The sequence below is a fragment of the Pelophylax lessonae genome (assembly GCF_965119305.1).
Source record: "Pelophylax lessonae genome assembly, chromosome: 3".
Taxonomy (NCBI): domain Eukaryota; kingdom Metazoa; phylum Chordata; class Amphibia; order Anura; family Ranidae; genus Pelophylax; species Pelophylax lessonae.
The window spans coordinates 437,733,379-437,751,979 of NC_138770.1; the positions used below are offsets into that span (position 1 = coordinate 437,733,379).

At 41.6% G+C, this 18,601-nt stretch overlaps 1 protein-coding gene across 2 annotated transcripts in view; it reads right to left on the bottom strand.

Annotated features, from left to right (window-relative positions):
- Positions 1-18,601, bottom strand: part of MAP3K5 (mitogen-activated protein kinase kinase kinase 5) — a 286,689-nt gene that overhangs the window by 40,822 nt on the left and 227,266 nt on the right. For both annotated transcript variants that reach the window (XM_082249712.1, XM_082249711.1), the window contains 4 exons: positions 16,364-16,521; positions 15,295-15,472; positions 10,147-10,167; positions 6,407-6,584 (listed from right to left, as the gene is read on the bottom strand). In XM_082249712.1, the coding sequence (XP_082105838.1) occupies positions 6,407-6,584; positions 10,147-10,167; positions 15,295-15,472; positions 16,364-16,521 (535 nt within the window). The remainder of the gene's footprint in view (positions 1-6,406; positions 6,585-10,146; positions 10,168-15,294; positions 15,473-16,363; positions 16,522-18,601) is intronic.

Genomic DNA, 18,601 nt, shown 5'->3' on the forward strand with positions numbered 1-18,601 from the left:
TTAGATCTGTTAGGCATCCAAAAGACTAGAACTACTCCCTACCATCCACAAGGGGATGCCCAGCCGGAAAGATTTAACAGGACTCTTTTGGACATGTTGGGGACTTTAAGCTCAGAGAAGAAACAGCATTGGGGCAAACATGTAGCTGCCATTGTGCATGCCTACAACAGTACTGTCAGTGATGCTACTGGATATTCCCCTTATCGTCTAATGTTTGGACGAGAGGCTCGATTGCCAGTGGATTTGGCCTTTGGCATCTCGCCCGATCACACCTCTTCAGCATCGCACAAGGGATATGTGGACCGACTGCGGAAGAGTCTGAAATCGGCCTATGATAAAGCTCAGGCCACATCTGATCAACGTGGACTGAGGAATAAAAGGAATTTCGACTTAAAAGTTCGGATCCAAGACTTGCAACCAGGGGACAGGGTATTGTTGAGGAACTTGGGTGTCCCGGGAAAACACAAGTTGGCAGACCGCTGGAAGTCCCAACCTTATGTTATCTGCAAGCAACTACCAAACCTCCCTGTGTATCAAATTCGGCCTGAAGGAAGTGTGGGTCCATTGAAGACTTGGCATAGGAACCATTTACTGCCTCTCTCTGAAGCAGTTCGCATGCCTCCTGTCGTAGATTCGCCAGAGACCCCTTCGACCTCTCGCCTGTCCAGACCAGTCACCAGATCTCAGTCGACACTCCCAGATGTGAGGGAGGGAAATTCTCCATCTGAAGATCTGGAAGATGAAGAGGAGGTACCTGACTGGATGTGGTCGTCTCAGTTACCAGAACCCACACCTGCCTCCCTGTCTTCATCCGAATTGGCTGACAGAGGAACCCTTCGGGCGGAAGCCCCCGAATTCATACCTTTCCACATGCTTCCAGAAGAAGTAGTTGATGATGAAGATCCTGAGGAGGAGGTTGCACCTTCCTCTGAAGAAGAACTGACCGCTCTTGAAGCATCAGATTCCTGTGTGTTGGAACATGAGGAGGAGGACATTGAAGAATCCCCAGAAGTGGCTGGTCCTAGTACCTCCGAGATCGTGCATCCCAAAGAACAGAGGGAAAGAAGAGTCATTCACCCGCCCAAAAGACTGACCTATGACCAATTGGGTGAATGCTCAGAAGAGGCTATCTTTACTTCCAAACGAACTCTTGATCAGCCTAGTTCTTCCACCGCAGATTTGGTGGAGGACAACCCTAGCTCACCCCCAGGCACATCTGTACAAGCCACTCAAGTGTCAGGGGTCTGTGAACAGAATTACCTTCCCTCCCCTGACAATTGGTGGGAGGTTCCTATGTCGAACCTGTGTTGTAATATGCAGTTGTTAAGTTTGAACTCTGCTTATGAAAAGGAAGATGATTCCCTGTTATGCATATGTTAATGTTTTTTTTTGTGTACTGCCAACATATGCACTGGAGTACATGCTGTTGTCCTCTTTGGGGACCAAAGTTTCTCAAGTGGGGGGAGTGTGTAGCGGGGTCTTCCATTATACAAGTTCTAAAAGACTGCTGCTTGACATTTGAGAGGAACTCGGCTCCATCTAGTGGCCAAAAGGACACATTGCAGCGGCTATGGAATGTCTTTTGATGTTATTTTCCTTTCAGGAAGTTGAGCAGTCTTCATCGCCCATAGTGCTTTGAGAATACCAGGGTGCACTGCTGCACCGCACAGCCTTCTGGGGGAAGCTTTATAAAGGAAGGGAGGAGCCAGGCTCACTCTCTTGGGAAAGACACAGTGAGACAAGCAGGATGCCAGTGCTGTGGGCTGATGCTGTATGCTAGGCCGAAACTCCTGGGCCTTAAGTGACTAAGTTGCAGTGTTTCATCTCCAGTAGAGGATCCCTCCTGGAGGTCCCATCGATGTTCTACAGAGACCAGACTCATCCACCCCAAATACCTAGCGCGGCTGGTGACAGAGGCCGGAGACTGAGACAGCAGCGGAGGCTTCCTGGGAGACAGTCCTGTTGGTGAGAGGGCACCTGCCCAAAAACTGACTCTATCTATCAAAGAAGTAACTTTAGTCAGGATTAGCCTTAGAGTAGTAGAAGGCAATATACCAGGTGGCCCAGTACATCTCTCACAGAAGTTTTACCGGCAATCCTGCACAGACACCCCGCGGTGATTACTAACTGTTTGCTGCCATTCTCTCTATTGATCACCCATCCTCAATGTGGATTACAAATTGCGAGTGCACCAACGTTGCTAGCGAAGATATAGAGAAGAAACAGCGGACTCAGATAGGTCTGACATTCTGATACTGTGTCTAACTGAATGCTGAGCCTTATCTCCAAAAGTATAATAGTGATTAAGATGGCGGTCCTATAGGCTCTGAGACATTTCCTGAAACAATTAATGTGCCCTTGAGGAGTGATATCACAGTATTTATCTTATCTTTGATTAATTAATTAGTATATCCTTTTACAAAGTCATATTTTACTGTATCGAAACTGTTTATTTGATTCACAGTAAATAACTTTCCTGTTTAAAAGCAAGCTTGTGTGTGGTCACCTTGTATTACCCAGAAGGACTGCAGCTGGAGAGAGGTAACAGGTCATTATTATTTATTGAAGTGTTATATTCCAATCTGTGTAGCCATTTGGTATTCCAGTCCTATTCTGGGTCAGTTGTGCCTAGGGAGGGTTCGAACCAATTCTGTGGGTTGTTAGGCAGGACGTAGACCCAATAATCTAATCAGCAGCTCCTGCGGGGGTGGTGCTACACACCATACCGCGGTAACCAATTGGGAAGCCAAGAAGTACTTATGGCAGTCTGGGAAGGCCAGGCCCCCTTGAGACTGAGGTCTCATCAGCGTGGAAAATTTGTATCTGGGGGGGGGCGGGAGCCCCATAGGAAGGAGGAAAAGATCTTGTTCAAATTGGTAAAAAAAGATTTGGGGATCCACTGGGGCGAGTGGCGAAAGAGGTAGGTCAATTTAGGGAGGATCTTCATTTTCACTAGATTCACACGGTCCAATAGGGAGAGGGGAAGGTTCTCCCATGCCTTCAGTTTGGCCCGAAAGTCTCGCACCACCGGGTCTAGATTGAGGGATATGAACTCAGTGGGATCTTTGGATACTCGCACACCTAGGTACATAAAACTGTCAACCCACTGTAGCAAGAGATCCGACAGGGCGCCACTCCTGGCCTCCCCGTCAATCGTGAGCAACTGGGATTTGGTCCAATTCACCCTCAAACCTGTCACCCTGGAGAAATCGTCCATGATGATCAGCGCCCCCCTAAGTGAGGGACCCGCATCTTGCAAAAACAATAGGAGGTCGTCTGCGTACAGCGCCACCCTCTCCTCCAGCCACGCCACCCGGAGCCCCCGCACCTCTGGTGAGGTCCGGAGCGCTTCGGCCAGTGGTTCCATGGCAATAGCAAACAGGGCCGGAGAGAGAGGACAGCCCTGCCGCGTTCCTCTGGACAACGGGAATGAGGGGGATAGTCTGCCCCCCAGCCGAATGGCCGCCACCGGAGATCTGTAGATAGTCTGTAATCACCTGATAAATAGGAGAGGGAACCCCATCCGCCTGAGGACCTCTCACAAAAAGAGCCACTCCACGAAATCGAAAACTGTGCTACAGTATTAACAGAGTGATTTGTACTCGATGATCAATAATGATTAATAAATAAATGATGTGCTGAACGATCAGTGAATTAGGAAATGGTATATATATATATAATGCATCAAAAACCTTCTAAAAATAGAATATTGCTGCAGATTCAGACATACGTAAAAATTAGTGCATCTGAATTTTAATTGCTATTGAATTTTTAATAAAGGGCATTGCACAATGATGGCCAATTTTGCACTAGGTGGTGGAACAAGCTACACCAGCACAAAGTTTTTTAACAAGAACACCAATCACCTGGTATTACCATCTTGGATGGACTTTTTGGATTGATCACTATTTGTTTGATTTTTTATAATTTTAGAAAATAATTTTTTAAAAAAAAATTTGGGCACTTTAATCACTTTCAGAAGTGGCACTGGATTGTGCATGTAGTTATCGTTGCACTTTATTGTTGAATACACCCATATTCATCTGCACATTTATTTATTTATAATTTTTTATTCACCTGCACATTTATTAATTTTATGTAGCATAATTTTTATGTATGTCTGAATCTGCAGTAATATTCTATTTTTGGAAGATTTTTGATGCATTGTATTTATATAGCATTTCTTAATGCACTGATCATTCAGCACTGAACATACATCATTTATTTATTAATTATTATTGATCATCGAGCACAAATCACTTTATTAATACTGTAGCACGGCTTTTTACAAATTATCAAATGAATGTGTGCTAATGAGTAGCAGCGCCTCACTCATTACTCCTATTTTTATTTAAGTCACATCACTTAAATTGAAGGCAGCTCTACATTAAGCTATCTAGCACCAAAAAGGGAGAGGCGCCATTTTTTCTTTACTTTAAACCGACTCTGCTAACTAACGCTGCGGTTTTGTGTGTTGTGTTTTGGAAGTGACAGTAATCTATTGATTACTGCACTTGCTTGGGTAAGGTGGGCTGGGCGGAGGGGCTAAACGCAGGTGCTGGCAGGAATCAGTGCTGACCGTGCTAACACCGCGTTTTGGGAACACTAAACTATGGGGACGCAAGTATAGTTCTGATCAGATCAAAGATGTTGATCCGTTTAAACACTATACAGTAAAACCTTGGATTGAGAGTAACTTGGTTTGAGAGCGTTTTGCAAGGCAAGCAAACATTTTTAATCAATTTTGACTTGATAAACAAGCAATGTTTTGATATACAAGTAGTGTCATGTCACAAATGAGTATAAAAGTGTAGCAATATGGTTACATTTATTGTAGGTACAACATTTAGCAACTTACATTGTTGATGATTAAAATGGGCATATCTAAGTATGCAGGCATCCGGGGTAAAGCTTTCTACATAGACCATCCTCAGCACCGCTATCTAAATCATTCTTCCATGCTGCGCTCCACAAACGATTCAAGCCTCGCTTTCAGATCGCTCTACTGCAGGGTAGTCTTCCTGGTCACAACAGCAGACTGACAGCGGTGAGAGCCAGCGGTGCTGAGGATGGTCTATGTGGACCGCTTTACCCCGGATGCATGCATTCTTAGATGTTCCTGTTTCAAACATCAACCATGTGAGTTGCTAAATGTTGAACCTTCATCAACCACTTTAGCCCTGGAGGATTTGGCTTCTCAATGACCAGGCCCTATTTTGCGATTCGGCACTGCGTGAATTTAACGGACAATTGCACGCTGTACCCAAACAAAATTTACATCCTTTTTTTTCCCACAAATAGAGGTTTTTTTGGTGGTATTTGATCACTTGTGCTATTTTTATTTTTTTTGGGCTATAAACAAGAAAAAGTGACAATTTTGAAAAAATAATATTTTTCACATTCTTTTATATGAAATTCAAAAAAAAAAAAAAAATTTAAAAATCTAAATTTTTTAACATTCTAGGCCAATTTGTTTTCTGCTACATATTTTTGGTAAAAAAAAATCGCAATAAGCGTATTTTGATTGGTTTGCGCAAGTTATTGCGTTTACTAACTACAGGAAAGATTTATATCATTTTTATTGTTTTTTTTTTTTTTTTTTTTACTAGTAATGGCGGCGATCTGCCATTTTTTGCGGGGCTGTGACATTGCGGCGGACAGATCGGACCCCTAACTGACATTTTTGACACTTTTGGGGGTACCAGTGACATTACTACAGTAATCAGTGCTAAAAATATGCACTGTTACTGTAAAAATGACACTGGCAGGGAAGGGGTTAACAGTATGGGTGATCAAGGGGTTAAATGTGTCCCTAGGGGCATGATTCTAACTGTGGGGGGGGGGGGGGGGCGTGGCTTGTGAAGTTATCACAGAGACATGTAATCCTATATAGCAGGATCACATAGCCTCTGTGATCACTTCAGGGAGAATGACAGATGGCTGTGTTTACATCAGTCGTCTGTCCTTCTCTGTCAGCGAGGGGGGGGTTGGGAGATCGCGAGTGGCCAGCGGCCACGCACTGGCTCCCCGGCTGACAAGCAGGGGTGGGAGCGCGCTGCTGGTGGCGCGCGCTCGCCCCCTAGAGTCTCCTGAGCGAGCGAGTTTCCATTATTTCTTATGGGGAAATTCGCTTTGATAAAAGAGTTCTTTGGATTACAAGCATGTTTCCGGAACAAATTATGCTGGCAATCCAATGTTTTACTGTACTAGTAATGGAGATGTATAGTGTGTGTGTGTTTTAATGTTACTCGCAATCTGTGATTGACCCTAACAGGACATTCTTATCAGTAACCAAGAAACATCTTGACCCTCAATCTTCCTGTTTAGTCTCAGTTAAATATGGATGCATGCCAGACATTCCAGAGCTGTCAAAACACATGCACTAACACACAAACTCAATATTTACCCGAGAAATAAACTCCTTGGACTCTTGCCCTCTTTTTCCACATAGGACCTTGCTCTTGATTTAAAAGAGAAAGGCTCTGATCTTAGATCAGTGTCTGGAGAAACTGATCCATAATCACTGCTACTGCTTGCATCTTCCACCATTACTGGGACTGGCAATGATATACTTCTCAGATAGTCTGTAAAGGAATAAGAAATAAATGTAGCTATTACTATATGCATGTATTAACACCAATGCTCTCATCAAATAAACATTATATTATACCCATTATTACTGTTCTATTTATATGACTGCACCAGTCTTCATTGAGTATGTCACCTTCAGGATACAGATCCTGAAAGGTATGGTAGCTCAGCAGGTATTTCATTGAAATGCATTAATAGTGATGAAGCTACTTATTGTTCCTCTGTGTGGTGCTGGAACCCATCACTTCAGATAAGTTTCACACAATGCTCATTTGCCTTTTAACACATTTATAATACTGGAAACTACCATGTGTGCCTTCCTGGTTCCTGTGGAAAATAACTAATAATGAATACAATGACTTAAAGATTTAAAGGCTACCCCCAAAATGTGCTCAGATTTGAGACCCATGGCATATTGCTGATTGTGCTGGATAAAAGGTATGTCATCATTGCTACAATGGCAGTGCTGATATTTATTATCATTATTAAAACAGATATGGCTGTAGAATTAAGAGTTAATGGGTGTGATTTACCAAACAAGTAAAGAGTATTCTCTTCGCAAACTGAATGTTTACTTAGCTTAGTAAATAATAGGAAGCTGAACTCACCTCAATCATCCATTCATATTCAGGAAAAAAAAAAATCTGTTTTTCTTCCTGCTTTTTCCCCTTGCACATGATTGGGTATTTAAAGTGAATACTGATTCATCTTATGTACTAACTTTAGTAAATATTTACTTTGCTAAGTGAACAGTTTCTACTTCTTTAGTAAATTAACCCCAATGGATCTATGTTGAATTTCAAGAATTAGAAGGTGCATCAATGCACCAGAAGGGTTTCTAAAAATTTGATTTTTTTCTTAAAATATTAAACACATTATACTTACCTTCTCTGTGCAATGGTTTTGCACAGAGCAGCCCCAATCCTCCTCTTCTCTGGTCTCCCGCTGGCACTTCTGGCCCCTCCCCCTTATGGAGTGCACCCATAGCAAGTTGCTTGCTCACTCCCGCACTGCCTTTGTCTGTCTATGGGACACAGCAAGCGTGGCTCAGCCCTGACGCCCACTCCCTCCTCACTGGCTGTGATTGACAGCAGGGAGAGCCAATGGCTCCCACTCAGCCAATGAGGAGCAAGAGAGCAGAGCTGCTGCTTCTGTGCACATGGCTGAATCAGGATCGGGTAAGTATTGGGGGGGGCAGTGGCGTAGAGTGGGGGGTGCAGGGGGGGCCGGCCGCACCGGGCGCAACATCTGGGGGGGCGCATCCGCAGTGTTACTCTGTCTTTCTGTCTGACTCTGACATACACAGTTCACACACTGTCTGCGGCTGCCTTAACCTGGGAGATGTCAAGCGCGGCCGCCCTATGGCTGAAAATGGCGGGTCGGAGCAGGGCTGGACTGTGCCTTACCTTTCCATTGGTGTAGGGTGGGGTGGCGTTGTAAGCCAAGCCCCGCCTATGCTGCCTCTCCTCACTGCTCAGTCAGTTTAGCAGCGAGTGAGTCGGCAGCCTGGCGCTGTCACAGAGTGGGTTTTTTTTTTAATCACCTGATTAGAGCCAGAGGCTCTAATAGGCTTGAAAAAAGGGTGGACCCGGGGCGCAGAGCAGTGCTCCCCGAGCCCACCCATTGTGTGACAATAGCGAATGAAAATTCGCTATTGTCACACTGATCCTCCTCCTGGCCAATCAGGAAGCGGGTCCGAGACCCTCTTCCTGATTGGCCGAAAGGCGAACACATGCCATTGGCTGAGGAGGAGGCGGGAGGACTCAAGGAGACGCAGGGAACTGAGGAGAATCCATCTCTGCAGGTAAGTCTCTCTGCATTGTAGGGGCACGCTGGTCTGTCTGCATTGAAAGGGGACATGATGATCTCTCTGCATTAAAGGGGAACACGCTGGTCATTCTGCATTGAAAGGGGGCACGCTGGTCTCTCTGCATTGAAAGTGGGCACGCTGGTCATTCAAACTTGTATTTAGATGCATTTTACTTTAATTACATCAGTATTTTCATAACAAACAATACATGTGCTTAGGGGGTAAGGGTTTCTTTAACTAACCTAGTGGAAGAGACTCACGTGCTAAAATCCGGTGGGTTAGGGGGCGCAAATTACTTGCCTTGCCCCGGGTGCTGACAACCCACGCTACGCCACTGGGGGGGGGGGGGGGGAATGTGGGGGAAGCTGCATACTAAAGGTTTTTTTATCTTCATGCAAAAAATGCATGAATGTAAAAAACCTTCCTTCACCTTTTACAACCACTTTAAGAAAAGTAATTCTGTACCAGAATTCTGGTCTGTACCAGATGTTCTGACCAGAACAAATCATGGGGACATATAAATGACAAGTGCCCACAGGGTCCACCTGTTTTTTACAATCTTGCAGAGATTCATTACAGTAATTGAAGCAGCCTATCATTTTTGCATTCCCCACTCAGTGCTAAAAGACACTTGGGTTGACTTAATAAAACTGCAGAGTGCAAAATATGGTGCAACTCTGCATAGAAACCAATCAGCTTTTAACTTAAGCTTGTTAAATTAAGCTTTAACACAAAAAACCTGGAAGCTGATTGGTTTCTATGCAGAGCTGCACCAGATTATGCACTCTCCAGTTTTAGTATGTCAACCCCATTGAGGCTGGTTTTACCACAGCAAGAGCAAAGTGTTCACACTTTATTATAGCCTGAAACTATGTTGACTTCCATCATCTGATCATGTGTAAGGAAAAAAAAATCCTGTTTTCCTTGCACATGATTCTTTGTAAATTGAAAATTTACCTCGCTTACTAAGTTCTGCGTAAAATTCCCAAGGTATTTTGCACTTTGATGAATCAATCAGTGTAGCAGCTAATCATATTGTTTGATACCTTGGGATTGATTTACTAAAGGCAAATAGGCTGTTCACCTTGCAAGGGAATTTTACGCAGAACTTAGTAAGCGAGGTAAATTTTCAATTTACAAAGAATCATGTGCAAGGAAAACAGGATTTTTTTTTCCTTACACATGATCAGATGATGGAAGTCAACATAGTTTCACTTCATTCACTAAGCTTAGGGAAAATTCCTTTGCAAAGTGAACAGTAGTTATTGCCCTCAGTAGATCAACCCCCTTGTGTGTGACATTTGTTACTACTGTTTACTGCACTGGGCCTATTGGTCACCATATGTAGCTTGATTTTCTCTTTTGAACTACAGAACACCTCCCCCTATGTTGTGGAAGAGAGGTGGATGTTCCATAGCTCAAAGAACAGAGCGGACATCATCCAGTCCAGAAAATTTCTGTTGTCAGTAACTGGCACAACAGGAAATATTCAGCTGGGTCCATTTCTGCCAGGATGGGATAGATAGATAGATAGATAGATAGATAGATAGATAGATAGATAGATAGATAGATAGATAGATAGATAGATAGATAGATAGATAGATAGATAGATAGATAGATAGATAGATAGATAGATAGATAGATAGATAGATAGATAGATAGATAGATAGATAGATAGATAGATAGATAGATAGATAGATAGATAGATAGATAGATAGATAGAATTGATTAGATAGATGTCTTACCGCTTGTTCCAGGAGAAAGGGCTGTGTGAAAAAAACAAAACAAACGCATAATCAGTATTTGACAAGATAACATGTTTAAGTCCTCAAGCGCACACTGGACGTTATAGAAAAGCCAGTAGTTAGCTGTAGCTGTAGAATGAGTTTTGCAGTGTTTTTGCAGTAGCGTTCTTCACCTTTTTTTTTATTAACAAAACTATACTCCCACAAAAACTTATGGCTCAAAAATGCTGATAAATGCAGAATAGCCGCGTTTTTCAGCTTTTATCAAAGTTAGAGCGCTTGTACAGATGAAAAACTCCTGTTAAAACCCACTAGTTCTGGGTTTTTTTTTTTCAGCCACAAAATGTCCCTGCCAAAAAACGCTGATAACAGCCTATGTGTGCATGCAAACATAGGATAACATGCTGGAGAGTTTACTGACTGCAGAAAAAAATGCCTGAAGCCAAAAACAGCCGCTGTAAAAACGTCCAGTGTGCATGAGGCCTTATAAGCAGTGAAACATTCTGTACAAGATGTATAAATAAGGAATAAAATTATTACAAACCCAACAAATTTGCAAAAAAAATAGGTCAGCTTGTTAACAGGGTTTTGAGAGCCCTTTACTATAAATAAATAGAAAATTCCCCAAACACTGCCTTAACAAAAGGCTTACAAAAAACAAAGCACTCATTTAATTTCCAGGTTTTGGCTGCGATTTTCTAGTAACCCAAAATAGATAGAAACTGAAACATTGAACATGTTTTTCAAAAGTAGAGTCCATCTAAATATTTTCATAGGTCTCTGTTTTGTAAAATGTCCCAAGCAGAATTTTCCATCTGTAAGTGCATTCCTCCAAATGTATCCATTAATATTAATGGTACCACAAGAAAAACACACACACACCCAATTCAAGTTATAGCAAGCGCTTTCAAGACTTTTCAGTATTTGCAGCGTTCATTACTGCAGGTAGCTATTCACTGCATTTTGGAAAAATATTAAAGCTGAACTCCGGGCAGGACTAGTTATAGATACTGTAATATAAAAGGTCCTTTCTTACCTTACACTAAATTCTTTAGCTCTTTTCATACAAGCACCCTGCCTCTTCTAAATCTTCCATTGAATCAGTGCTCAGTCATTCTGTGGCACTCTGATTTCCTTTTTACAAGACCGGTGGTTAACATTCCCGATATGCCCCTGGCAATCAGTCTTACATAGTTACATAGTTAGTGAGGTTGAAAAAAAAATACATCAGTCCATCCAATTAAATCTATGATGTGTGTGTGTGTGTGTTTGCTGTTAACCATTCACTGTATACCCCTGTATGTTGTGGTCTTTAATGTGCCCATCTAATAGTTTTTTGAAACTATCGATATTCCCTGCTGATACCACTGCTTGTGGAAGAGAATTTTACATCCTTACCACTCTAACAGTAAATAACCCTTTACGCAGTTTAAGGTTAAACCACTTTTCTTCTAGTTTTATTGAATGGCCCCGTGTCTTATTGAATTCCCTTTCTCTGAATTGTTTGTTCCCTATGCTAGGGTCACCAGTTCGGTATTTGTACATTGATATCATATCCCCTCTCAAGCGTCTCTTCTCCAGAGAGAATAAGTTCAATGCTTGTTGTATTTCCTCATAGCTGATGCCCTTCATTCCCCTAATTATCTTTGTTGCCCTTCTCTGGACTCTCTCTAGTTCCAGCACATCCTTTCTGAGGACCGGTGCCCAGAACTGGATGGCATACTCAAGATGTGGCCGGACCAGAGTCTTGTAGAGTGGGAGAATAATCGTTTTATCTCTGGAGTGAATCCCCTTTTTTATACATGCCAGCATTCTGTTGGCTTTGTTTGCAGCAGCTTGGCATTGCATGCCGCTGCCAAGCCTGTTGTCTATTGGGACCCCTAGGTCCTTCTCTATCTTAGATTCAGCCAGAGGTTCACCCCCCTGGTGAGTAACTTGCGTTCGTATTTTTGACACCCAAGTGCATTACCTTTTACATCTTGTACCTTCCCCTCAGTAGTTCTGGGCTAAAGCAAGCAGGATGTCATCATACGGCTACTTGATGTAGTAGGCAGGGCTCTGGCATTAGGATCTCGGTCTGACTCGCCCATTCCTATTGTGCTTTATGAGGGACAGGCCAGGAAACTTCTGATCTGTCCCACCCCCCACAACCTCACAATGTAATCTGCCCATTCAATAATAACATTCCCATAGAATCATGGGAACTGTAGTTGGCAATTGTGGATCTGTTTGTGGATGTGTCATACCTGCCTCTCTGATCCTGCCTCTGGGTGCCTGGCCAGTGCTGTTTAAAAGATGAAGAAGCGATGACATCACAGCTTTTTCAAATGTATGTTTTTACTTAACTGGGCTCTTTTTCTTTTAGCATTAAGCTTTTTTATTTGCATACTGAGCATCTGCAAAGGTTAAATTTTGCAGGTTTCACAGAGTTCAGCTTTAAAGGCTAAGTTCACTTTAAAAAAAAAATAAAAAAAAAAAATATATATATATATATATATATATATATTGTAAGGGATTAGCTCGGTGGTAGGCGTGGATGACCCCTTGGGGGGTGCGTTTTCACAGGGAAACAACCGATAAGTGCTTGAAAACAACAGTTTGGTTTATTAGGTCAATTTTCTTCATACCAGTGCCAGCATCAAAAACAGCAAAATAAAATAAAAGACAAAATAAACCCTTGCCTCTGTGGGCGGCTACCTACTCACTCTGGAACCTACCTAAGAAGTCTTCCCAACCTACTGTTGGGCCGACACTGCTGATCCTACAGCAGACACTCAAATGTCCATTTTGTTTGCTTTTCACACAGCACAAACATTGTCCATTGAACATGTCCCTTTGTTTTCTTTCACACAGAAACACTTCGTCTTCTCACCTTTGAGACGTCTTCACTCGTTTTTACCCTCCTGAGCGCACACCGCTTCAGGAGGTCTTCCCCATGCTCACTCAGCTTTCAGGGGGCACACAGGACTGTCCTCTACCCACATGGCGTCAGGATGCAGCCGTTTGTCTGCCTTCCTCTCCCAGCCCACACGGCGACAGGAGGCAGCACTCAATAGATTTTCTCTGGACAAATTATAGAGGCCTTGATCTCCTCATTCTGAACAGCTGAAGGCCTTTCAACTTCCTGCTGGCTAGCTCTGTAGCCAACACCCTAAATTAATTAATGGACTTTCTAAATCAGGTGGAAATGTATCTCCTTCCTGTGACTACATTCCCAGATTTAGCTGACTTCCTGTCACAATATATATAAACTTCTTAAAGTCTTTATCAAGTAACTACAGACTTGTTAGTTTAACTTCTATAGTTAGGAAGATACTGGAGAGAGTTGAATAAAAGACCGCATAGAAGAGTTTTTACTAGAAAGCAATATTTTAGGCAATAGTCGGCATGAATTAACGAAATGCTGAAGTTGTCAAACAAATCAGATTTCTTTTTATGAGGAGGCAAAAAACAGACAAAGGAGTGGCTGTGGATGTAGTATACTTGGACTTTGCCAAAGGGTTTGACACAGTTCCTCACATGAGGTTAATGTGTAAATTGAAGTCTACAGGTTTGAAAATTTCAGTTTGTAAATGGATAGAAAACTGGCTCAAAAAATCGTATTCAGAGAGTAGCAATTAATGGCTCATATTCAGAATAATCTAGGGTTATTAGTGGTCTACGTCAAGGTTTAGTGTTGGGACCCTTACTTTTTATTATATTTATAAAGGATACAGAGTTTGGGATTAAAATTACCATTTCAGTCTTTGCAGATGACACCAAGCTATGCAGTAGAATTGCGTCCTTACAGGATGTCTCCAACAAGCAGACTTCAATGCACTATTTAATTTAGCAACTATGTGGCAAATTGAGTTTAATGCTGATAAATGTAAAGATATGCACTTGGTGGCTAAGAATATGCATGCATCAAACATACTAGAAGTTTTTTTTTTAAAGCATTGGATAGAAAGATAAAGGGTTAGAAGCTCTGTGTTTTTGTTTTCCTGCCTATTCCTTTCTTCTGAACATAATGTCACATGAACAGGTAGCACTTGGAAATCTCTCCAATGGCAATACAGCCAGCAAAAAAGGACTTTATATAGTTAAAAGGGAAGTATGGATCTACATTTTTTTTCCCTTATACATACCTAGGTGGATGCAGCATCGGTCCCCTGGCACTTCTATACTGAGAACTGAGTGATCAAACAACGCCGAACGCTTGATTCTGACAGCTCCCCGAGCAGAGAGCTGCTGACTATCCCTGCCCCTCCAGAGCCCTGCGCTCCATTGAGCGAGGAGGGGCAGGGAGCAGCTGGCTCAGGCTCTCAGCGGCTCGCAGAGGCTGAGCTGGGTGTTGGCCCAGGCACCAGGTGGATCCCAACTTCCATTTTCATAATGACGCGAGGCCTGGACTGACTTCTGTGATGTAAGCAGAGAGCAAACTTCAGCCTGCTCTCTGCTGAAAATGGGTCACACGAGTGCAGAACAAACTTCACTGTGATTCATAGATGTACAGTCAAACAAGCTTTGGCTGTACATCTCCTTTAAGTGAGGAAAAGTTAGAACCTCAAATTATTCAAAGCAAACTCCCTTATCCATCCATGTCTCCATGCTTTATTTTGCTGAGAAATCACTTTGAAAAACACCCCCCAGCATTTCTGGCTGTGGCCATCTTGAGTAAGGTTAAATGATTCATATAGCTATGCTTCCTGGTATCCATCTTTCCTTACCACAAGCTTTCAGTCAGGAGGGTGTGCTTAGCTGAGAAAACCCTTCCTCCCCCCTGAAGACTCTTAGGATGTATGGCATAATTTGCCTAGGCCTGGAAACCAGGAAGTCACTGAAGAAATGTTAAAAAAAAAAAAAAGTTCAACACAAGTAAATGTGATATACTTTCTTATCTTTCGTATCTATTTACTAATGCTAGCAGCATAAGGATTTAAAAAAATAATCAACCAGTGAAGTTCCCACGTGTGACCACAAACAGCAATAAAAGCTTGACAGAGGTTCCAGCTCCTCCCCACTTTATCCAAAACAGAAAAGGAGATACATTTATGGTTATAATAACAGAGGCCACTGCTGCATTAAAATCTTCTCAGATTGGTGTGAATCCTATGAAAACACTAAAAATAGTCAAGAATGTGTGCATTATGAAAGCTCCCCTCTTACCTGACAATTTTAGATTAGATCTTCGTTTTTTTATGGAAACCTTCAAAAACTCATCCATAAGTAAGTCAATAGCAGTTGCACGTTTCACAGGATCTGGTTCAAAGCAGCGCAGTAGAAAGGCCTTGGCCTCTGCTGACATGGATTCAGGTATTTCTGGATGGATTTTAAACATGCCAACCTATGTAGAAAAGAAAAAAAAATGGTAGCAAAAAAGTTATTTTTGTGTTAAAATGTTTGTTTACCACCTATATGGTTATGCTTACTGTTACATAACAATAGTTTATATCATATGCCGTTTGTTATGAATTGGTCTAATATTGGTTGAATATTGTCTGTTTCACTTAATGGTAGTGCTGGGGATAAAATCTTAAAGTGCTGCTCCACATTTCTACTAAGGAAAAATCAAGAGCAAGAGGAAAGAAGTGGACGTGTATATGTGTTTTTAGCTGTAAAAAAGAAAAGGGAAAACCCACTAATGATAATTAATATTATAAAAGTAATGGGGGGGGGGGGGTTACTAACAGCAGCAGAATCTGGTGCAGCTTTGCATGGTAGCCAGTCAGCTTCTAACTTCAGCTTGTTCATTTAGGCTCTGACAATGAAACTTGAAAGCCGATTGGTTTCTTTGCAGAGCTGCACCAGATTTTGCACTCTCCAGTTTTAGTAAAAAAAAACCCTACTGCTTTCCTAGGCTATATACTGTATAATCGCCAACTAAATTTGCCTTACCTTTTTACACCCACAGGGGTAGAGAGAACAAGTTTAATAATGTCTGGTCAAGGTGGCTACAGGAACTCTCCACAGTGGATGATTCGGGTCCTTGAACTTTTTGCTAAGCCCTGTAAGTTTTGTATGTCTCCATGACTATTTTGCAGCTTGGTGTTGTGGACTGGTTTATGAGCCATCACATTAGGGGTTTGTTCATTGTTAGAGTTACAATGTGTAGTATGACCAGCGTCCCCACCTTCCCCCACGGGTTTAGTCATTTTAGTTTGTCTTCTTTTTGTTGTTTTTTTTATCTATGCACAACAATTAAAAATAGATTTTTTAAAAAAAAAAAATGTCTTACTTTGAACATGGCAGCTTGTGGCTCTCCTAATTCATAAAATGGAGGCTTTCCCGTGGCCATCTCTATTACAGTGCAGCCTAGGGACCATATGTCGGCTGGCTTCCCATATCCTCTTGGTCCTTTATCTATTATTTCTGGAGCCATATATTGAAGCGTGCCTGAAACAAGCAACATTCCATCAAGTCACACACAACAAAATCAATTTACAATCATAAATAAATCGCAACAAAACTAATGGAGAATAGAGGGTATGTAGATGCAACAATCTAAGAGACAGTCCTCTGACAGGAGTACCAGAGGCACTTTGACACCTCATTTTTTCTTCACTCAAGAAACTCAATTATCCCATTATAAAAAACATTCATATTAATTTTATCTGCACATGATTATCAAAAGGTAATAATCTGCATTTAGAACGAAGGAAGCTGATGTAAAACAAAGGGCAAAGGCAGCCAGCAAAAATGTGGCTAGATTAAATACCAATGGGTCATATAAAAAGAAAGAAAAAGCAGCGCCAATGCAAATATGTAATTAAAACATGATGATAAATAATTAAAGTCCAGTTAGAAGTCCATAGTAGAGGAACATCTCCAACCACCAGGGAAAAAGGGTGAATGATTGCACCATGTGAATATATGATGGACTCTTATCAAACAATATTGACCCTCAAACTATAGAGAGGTCAATAATAGCAGGATTCCTGTATGTAACCAGATCCCAGGAATGGCTGTATCAGATCCAGTGTATTCACATGGGGGCATTAGATCACATTCACTCATGTCCAAAGATCTATTCAACAAATCACCTCAGGATGGAAACAGATTAATATGGTGTAGTATGTTCAAACAGAATGTAGTTTATTCAAAGTATTGCATCCAAAATTGAAAACCGCGGTGTACCAGCGTGCTTATAGAACGTATTCGATAATGTAATAATTCGCCCCTTTTCACTGTGGTTGGAGAAGTTCCTCTACTATGGTTTTTAAATGGACTTTAATTATTTATCTTCATGTTTTAATTACATATTTGAATTGGAGCTGCTTTTTCTTTCTTTTTATCTGCACACGATTGGCTATTCAAAGGGAACAAGCTGCAACTTACTGAAGATTCTCAACTCCTTCAGTAAATCAACCCCAGAGTTTCTACACTTGCAGATATTTCCACTGAAATCCAGCAAGGAATTTTGTATTTTCCCATGTACAGGAAAAAAAAAGGAGATATCTAGATTGCAAAAGTCTAGCAACAGCCATAATAACAGTATCATCTTCCAGCTGTTACAGTTATGACATTTTAATACCTTGTTCTTGACAGTACATTTGTGTGTTGTAGCGAAATATATTATATATAACAGCAACACAACTACTACAATATGTTAAATTAATGGGTATGTTGTCATAACTTAGAGTGGTAGTAAACCGCATTTATTTTTTTTAACCCTGTAAGACAATGGTATAATGTGCTAGTATGCATCGGTAAGGTAATACTTACCTTAGAATGAAGCCCTCCAGCGGCATGCTATCACCGCTGAAGGTGCTTCTATCTTCACGGGTTTGCGTCCTCTGGCCATTCGACTGGCTGCCCCGGGATGATGTCACAGACCGCAGCATTAAACTCTGGAGAGCGGCACGGGCTGCATGCAGTGTGAATATCCCCTAAACCGTGCAGGTTTAGGAGATATTCACTCTACCTACAGGTAAGCCTTAATATAGGCTTACCTGTAGGTACAAGATCAAAAAAAGGGCTTACTTCCACTTTCTTTTACGTAGTTATAATATTCAACTTTTGTAACAGGGCATTTAATCCCTTAAACATTGAACATGGAGCCACATTATCCTTAACACTCACAAAGAATGATCTTAAAAATTTCAAACTATGGTGGAAATTTCAAAAATAATGCATCAAAATGTCTATGAATAAACTACAAAAAATTCTGCTTAGTAACTGACCTTACTGTATAACTGGTCATTAGGTGGTGTACATTAAACACAGTTTCCTATAAATTATATACAGTATTAGAGAAGGTGTATTGCCCATGTAATAAGCCATTTTTGTGGCTGAGCTCACTTAGGGTCAATGTCGACAGGCTTTTGCATGCTTCAGATTTGCTACTCTCCACATACAAGTCTATGAGAATGCAAAAGCAGCTTGAAGTAGTTCAAATGTAGGTCATCTGCACTTGCACTAAATTCTGAAAAGTGTTGCAAACCAATGTCAAAAGCACGCTGCATTTGCCCATCTA